Genomic DNA, 7,006 nt, shown 5'->3' with positions numbered 1-7,006 from the left:
TTAAAAAATACATACACACTAAAATAATGTGTGACAACTTTAAAAGTCAGAAAATTTGAATAAAATTCTACTGTGTTATGTTATTTTAAAACTAGAAGTGACGCTATAGATTTAAAATGCCAGAAGGCAAGTTCTTTCATGTTTAACCCAGATTTTAGCAATATGAGTGATCATTCATAAACCCCTTGTTGACAAGAAAGCCAATTATCCACAGTACCATTTAAAACAGGTATCAAATGTCTAACGCAACACTTAAGGATTTAAAAAATAAACATTTGGCTAAAAAATAAAGCTTCTAAATATATTCTCATAATTTAAAATAAATATGGGGGCAGATTTCATTATTTACATATATCTGAATGACCAAGAAAAGTTCAGTGAGCAAGTTTGTTGTACTGTAAATGCACCAGGCAGATTTCCAGCTCCATTTCAGTTGGCTTTTGAATAAAACTATATTTATTTCTGTACCATATTGAAATGACTTTATAGTATTGTTTCCATAAAAGGGTTCCTCTCTATAGAAGAAGGAAAAAGCTATCCAGAAATGGGCAAAATAATTGAAATCAAGCCAATATTGATATAGAAAATCAAAGTGTGCTCATTGTTGGTTCGTTTGTACCACCACAGGCTATGATCTTCAGCTTGACAAAAAACAACAAAAAAGACATCTCCAAGCATTGGAACTAAAGGACTTTAATATTCAAAGGAGTTCTCCAGCACAACCCCAGTCTGTGGGGCTGGGCTTGAACACAATGTCTAGCTTGCCCTAATTTAAAAAGGACTTATGCAGGAGAAGTCACCAGTAGTTTGAGCCTACGGTCACTTAACCTTTTGGCTGAGTCATTAATTGTTGAGATTGTTAACATTTTTCCATCACCAGCTCTGCGTGTTTGGGAAAACATCTCTTGCACAGGAAGGTTTTCTGAAGGGAAGCTGATCTTCCTGACAGCTTTGTCCTCAGAGTGCAGAAGTCGAAAAAGAAAGGATGGAAGGCTTCCTATTCATCACTGGGGGACCACTTCTCGCAGAGAGGCTAGTGCTGCATGGATGCGAACATGCAACCTGTTCTCAAAATCATACCCTGTGAATTCTTCCTGTAATAGAAAATAAAGGTAATAATCTAAACCCATAATAGTAAAGAGGCAGGATAACTTAAAGGGATGTACAAAATATATATTGTTTTAGTTGTAAGTTTTTTGAAATTTTGAACATGTCTTCAAATCCCCAAGGCGAAGGCAATGTAAGGACAAAAGAATATAGATTTCTTTTTGTCTTTACCCTAGTTATAATAAGCCTGTTTCACTGCAAGGAAAAAGAGACCCCCAACATACAGCAAAGAAAATACCTAAAACCATTCTGAATATTACCTTTGCCTGAAGCAGTAACACTTTACCTCTTGGGACAGTCTGTAGGAAGAAGCAAATACCATTTTAGAAATTTCCATGCCATCTTCCAAAAAAAGAAAAGAAAAAAGAAAAGAAAAGAAAAGAAAAGAAAAAAGAAAAAGAACACAATATTTAGCTCTAAAAAAGCTAATAGGAAATCAAATTCTGATAAGGTTAACTAGGAAAATACTGACTATAGAAATCTGATGTGCTCCTTTAATGAGTAACATCACTCAGAACACTTTTAAAAATACTGGAAATTAGTCATTTTTATTGGAACACTAACTATTTCCAGAAAAAAGATGAATAATCAACGTAAGTGAGCTACCCCAAAAAATTCTTTAACAAAATTGTGAAAATAACTAATATGTGACTTTCAAGACAAGATTCTGTAATCTAATGAGTGAAGCTACTTGAAATAAAATGCAGTTTGTCGCCATAAAATAAGTTTTTTTTCTGCTACTGCTCTCTTAAAAGCCTGAGAAGGGCATGTTTTCTTAGGTGCTCCACATGGGAATCACTGTAGGAGAAGAGTCATGTTAGTCTATGGTAGCCCTCACTCACATTGATTCTCTTTAACCAGGCTACAATTTCTGCCCTCCTCCACCTCAGCCCTGAAGTTAATCATAACTTTTTTCTTCTATTTCTCCCTCTCCCTAACATGCCAGAATTGTAGCTACCAATGCCTAATTTAAAAGTGAGGCAGAGCAAGCAAAGGAAAAAAAGGGGAGGGGGAGGGGGAGGGGGAGGGGGCAAAAAACAAACAAACAAAGAAACCACCCTTACATAAGAAAGGTGCAAATAAACCTGGGGCACCCCAAGTATTACTGAACTACACTTTTCAGTAGCTTCAGGCAGCATGGCAGGATTCCAGGAACTGCCATGCAGCAACAACTGGATGGACACAAGTTCCCCATTTTTCAAGTACAGAGACTATCAACCCAGTCTAAGATACCTACAGCATCTACAATTTCGTACATAATTATTATGTATGTATTATGTATATGGCAGATCATCTGCTATATACATAGTACATACATAATATTAAGCAGTATCTCATCTCATGCAGTGTCAAAATACAGTCTCTTGTTACCTGAGGGTCTTCTAATAAAAGACAGCCAAGTTCATAGCAAGCATATGGTTGAACATACAAGTTGTTCTGGCGGCAAAGTTCATCTTTAAGGGCTCTTTGAAAGAACTGCAAAATAAAGATTATCCTATTGTTTCGAAGAACAAAATCAATCTTTGCACTCAATCCAGGAACTTTTATTAGATCTCCAGTTGCAAAACCTCTTCATTTGCCAATTATCATTTCAAACTGATAAATGCACCAAATCAAAACTGGATGGGGAAATAATTGCTAGCAGCTATGGATAAATAGCAGATGACAGTGCTAAAATCTAAGACCTGCTGAATGTGATGCATGCATTAAATTTCTGCAGGCACTGTCAAATAAATATCAGCCATTCTAAAAAAAAAAAAAAGGGAAAAAAAAGATAAACTGTTAAAAGAAAAATATTTCTGAAATTCACCTGGATTTCAAACAGTAAAGAAACTGACTAAACGTGCTGTGTTGAGCTCACACATTAGGAAAGCAATTCAGTGGTCACTAACCTTTACTTTTATATAATGCTATTAATAGCAATTGAATGAGTGAGCATATGTGTATAAGAGAGAAAGAGGAATATTGTAAATCACCATGAGTCTCATCAAAATCTTCAGTCTCATGGTGGTTTATAATAAAACACCCAAGCAAATCACAATAAAGTCATTAAAAAAACACATCCCAAATAATAAAATGATAACACAGTGTAATCACATAGGTATTCTCTTTGTCCTGGGTGAAAGCAGCCCTCGTAAGCACTGCAGAATAGCTCAGTCTTCACTGTTTTATGAAAAACTGCAAGGATTGATACCAATTTCACTTCTGGGCAAATGTTATTCCATAAGGTTGGAACCACCAATGAGAAGCCTCACCAATGAGCCCCAACTAGCCTCATATCCTGCATTCAAGGGACACTGAGCACCCCCAACTAGAATGACCAATTTCACCTAGAGAAGGCAGACTTATAATACTTGGAAGCCAAGCCATTTAGAGCATTAAAGATTAAAACTAACACTTTTGGCTGTGTTTAGAAACTTATTGAAAGCCAATGCAGCACCTACAGTACAGATGTTACATGGCTGGGGTAGCTCTCCCCTGCCACCATGTGGGCAGTTGCATTCTACACCAATGCAATTTGAGTAACCTTGAAAGGTAACCCCATGTAGAGTGCATTACAGTAGTCTGTCCTGATGGTGATGAGAGCAACAGCCAGACCCTCTCATTCTACTTAGGGCCACAACTAGTTCAACAGCTAAAGCTGAGAGAGGACCACAGTTTCTACCCAGCCCATCCAGCAGTTGTCATGAATTAGGAATAAACCAAACCTAATCAAGGAACTACCAGAGGGAAAAAATAAAACAAAACAAAACCCACACTCCCACCAACATTAGCAGGGCATAGCACTGTATATAAACAGAGAGCAAACCCCATTCCATTCTAGCACTGAAGATGTTACCTAGCCGGGTAACAAAATGTTTGCAAGAAAACAACCAATCTCAGAGAACCCCAAGGACTCCACAGTTCAACCCTGAGCTACACATATTCTCTTCTATTGGAAGACACCAAAGTCATGGATCTGCTCTTTCAAGGGGAGTACCACCCAATCTAAAGTTGTCACTGGAGCAGACAGAGAGCCTGATGATAATTGAACAAACAGTAAAGCAATCTTGTCGGGATTTATCTTCAGCCTGTTTCATCCCATCTAGGCCCTATAGCCTCTAAGTATCAGATCAATACTGCTACAGCATCTCCAGCCCAGTTATGTTATCATAACTGGAAACTGTCATAATATTGGTGATACAAGTAGCAGACAAAGATGCAATGGAAAACTACAAGACTCTGAAAGTACAGGGGATGGATGCAGGCAAGCTCATAAAGAAGACATAAAGTTTTAAAGGAAAACAACTGCATTTTACTAATATTGGGATCAATCAGAAATAATTTACTGCAAGCAAAACAAGGCAAAAGAGGGAATAAATGAAAAAACGAAGACAAAGTGCAAGAGTGGAAGAATTTAATAGCCTGGATTATGATCTGACAGGCTGAATTTGGCCTACAAGGTAGAGGTACTCTACCCTTGGCTCTAAGTATTCTCATCCTAGAATTTTCAATTGCTGTATTACCGTTACTGATAATATGTTTTCTTGTTAACTGATAATAATTTTTCTCTTATATGCTCAAATATGCTAGCATATTTTCACTCTATTCTTAGTTACCTGAACAGCATCTTCAGCATTTCCTAAGCATTTATGTATGGCACCAAGCAGCAAGTTCTTCAAACCAATAACAGATGAATCATCAACTTCCTGGCAAGCTTTAGAAAGAAAAAAGGGCAGGAATAAATGACATTGATACTATTCTTCCATTCCACAACTCCCATTCTCCAGATTTGAAATTCTTCAAATAGAGGCAGGCCTATTTAAAAGGAGGCACAGAAGGTTGCTAAGAAAACTTTCAACCCAGCCCTGATCCCCTCCCTTCACTTTTCATTTTCCTCTAGTTCAACCAACATTTGGACAAAAAGGGCTAATCCATCCTTAGCTGTGGGCATTTCCCCTTCTTGAATATTTAATTTTCACAATGCTAATTTGGCAATCTGATACCCTATATAGTTTTGTGGAGTTTAAAAAAAATCTTTGGATTCCTCTGTTGACATAAAGGCAATCTGCAAGTTCTATTGCCTTCTTCCTTCTCCTCAGCTTCCAGTACTCCAACGGCCACTGTTTAGACTAGGTTTTGCAAAGGAAAGCAAACAGAAATAATTCTTTCTTCTGCTGAGGAACCAGCTACAAAACGGTTCAAGTATTTCTGAATTAGAAGTTGACAGTTCTGACAGCTGTCATTCTTGAGAATTTATCTGCTACCCATAAGGATGACATCACGGATGGCTAGTCACGGGAAATCACTGATGGACTTCTACAAATAACAGAAGTTTTCCAGTTCTGGAATATATTCTACTCACAAAACTCTATCATCTGCATGATTCCTTGTTCCCTCAAATAGACTGCTAACATTCAAATTTACAACGAAGCAAGGCAAATAATATTTGAACTGTTTTTTAGGTATATAGATCAATTAAATCACTTATTATAGTTTCAGAACAAACCTATTGCAGAAAGAAATGCAAGATTGGCTTCTTGATAAAACAAACTCTCACTAAATAAGTCCAAGGAAAAACCATAGAGAGAAATAAAACCAAGATGCAGCCTGATATTAAAAAAAATCACCAAAGGGAGATACATGTTATGTTTTATATTCTTTATTATTTTACCCCACCCTTAAACAATTTTATATTGTCTGGCCTTGAATAAATGGCAGCTGAAACTTGAAGTATGAAATTTTTATTTAATAGATATTTATATAGAATTTAAGTGTGTGTTTCAAATAAAAGTTCAGGAATAAGAAAGGAACTCGCAAAAGAAAACAGTGATTAAATTACCAATGCAGAACTAATGATTTAATGCAGAACAAGACTTTTATTCACACTGGACAGAGATATGTGAATACATCGAAGTGTTCAGACAAACTTCTTCAGTTCATATTCTGCATACAATATAAATGGCACACAGAAATGAACATCTGTAAATCCATTTGAGCTTTAGTCTTTGCCTCTGGCCAATTTTTAGAATAGTAAAGCGAGCTGCACAAGTTAAAACATTGAATGTCACAAAAAGTCCTTGAGAAAGTATATTATTAGTAGTAGTATTAGTAATATTAGTAGTATTATTAGTATATACAACGTGAAATCACAGCTGCCAGTTCTTTAGCTGGTGTTGGCCTTCATTCGCATCAAGTCCTTCCCAAGAACCTAGGATGTCATAATGTATTGGTGTAGTATATGCGCGGATCCAATACAGTGTGGCCTTTTGTAATTGACAGAAATTCTGTCAATATGCAGATTTTCTAAGTGCTGTCCAAGGTTTTTTGGTATGGCACCCAGTGTGCTGAAAACCATTGGGACCACCACTGATAGTTTACGCCATAATCTTTCAACTTCGGTTTTTCAGATCAGATCTTAATCTTTTCCAATTCTTTGTCTTCTATTCTACTATCCCCAGTATTGCCACATCAATTATCCACTCTCTCTTCTTTTCAACCACAGTTAAATCTGGTGTATTATGCGCCAAGACTTTATCCATCTGTATTTGGAAACCCTACAGTATTTGAAACTGCTCATTTTTTACTATTTTTTCAACTATATGTTCCCACCAATTTTTCATTACTGGTAGATGATAATTTTTACAGATGTTCAAGTGAATCATCGTGGCAACTGTGTTATGTCGTTGTTTATAGTCAGTTTGTGAGATCTATTTGCACGGGCTGAGTATATGATCTACTGTTTCTTTTGCTTCTTTGCACAATCTGCACTTTGAATCTGATGATTTTTGAGTTCTTGGTTGCATTAGTTTGAATAGCTTGCTCTTGAGCAGCCAAAATCAAGCCTTCAGTTTCTTTTTTTAATGTTCCAGTTATAAGCCATTGCCAGATTTTATCTTTATCCACTTTACTCTCGTTC

The 7,006-nt window shown here is 36.5% G+C and overlaps 1 protein-coding gene across 1 annotated transcript in view; it reads right to left on the bottom strand.

The window, feature by feature from the left end:
* Positions 1-673: 673 nt before the first annotated feature.
* The window catches only part of TTC39C (tetratricopeptide repeat domain 39C), a 51,611-nt gene continuing 45,278 nt past the window's right edge, over positions 674-7,006 (bottom strand). Inside the window, exons 11-14 of the mRNA XM_088130647.1 lie at positions 4,707-4,804; positions 2,479-2,583; positions 1,368-1,406; positions 674-1,094 (exon numbers count right to left, since the gene is read on the bottom strand). Coding sequence (XP_087986773.1) covers positions 1,005-1,094; positions 1,368-1,406; positions 2,479-2,583; positions 4,707-4,804 — 332 coding nt within the window. The 3' untranslated portion in view covers positions 674-1,004. The remainder of the gene's footprint in view (positions 1,095-1,367; positions 1,407-2,478; positions 2,584-4,706; positions 4,805-7,006) is intronic.

This window comes from Python bivittatus, unplaced genomic scaffold (assembly GCF_059951505.1).
Source record: "Python bivittatus isolate LINGU-HERP-01145 unplaced genomic scaffold, Pbiv_v1 ctg000840_np1212, whole genome shotgun sequence".
NCBI lineage: Eukaryota > Metazoa > Chordata > Lepidosauria > Squamata > Pythonidae > Python > Python bivittatus.
Note: the sequence above shows the minus strand (reverse complement) of the source record. Positions and strands in the feature narration are given on the sequence as shown.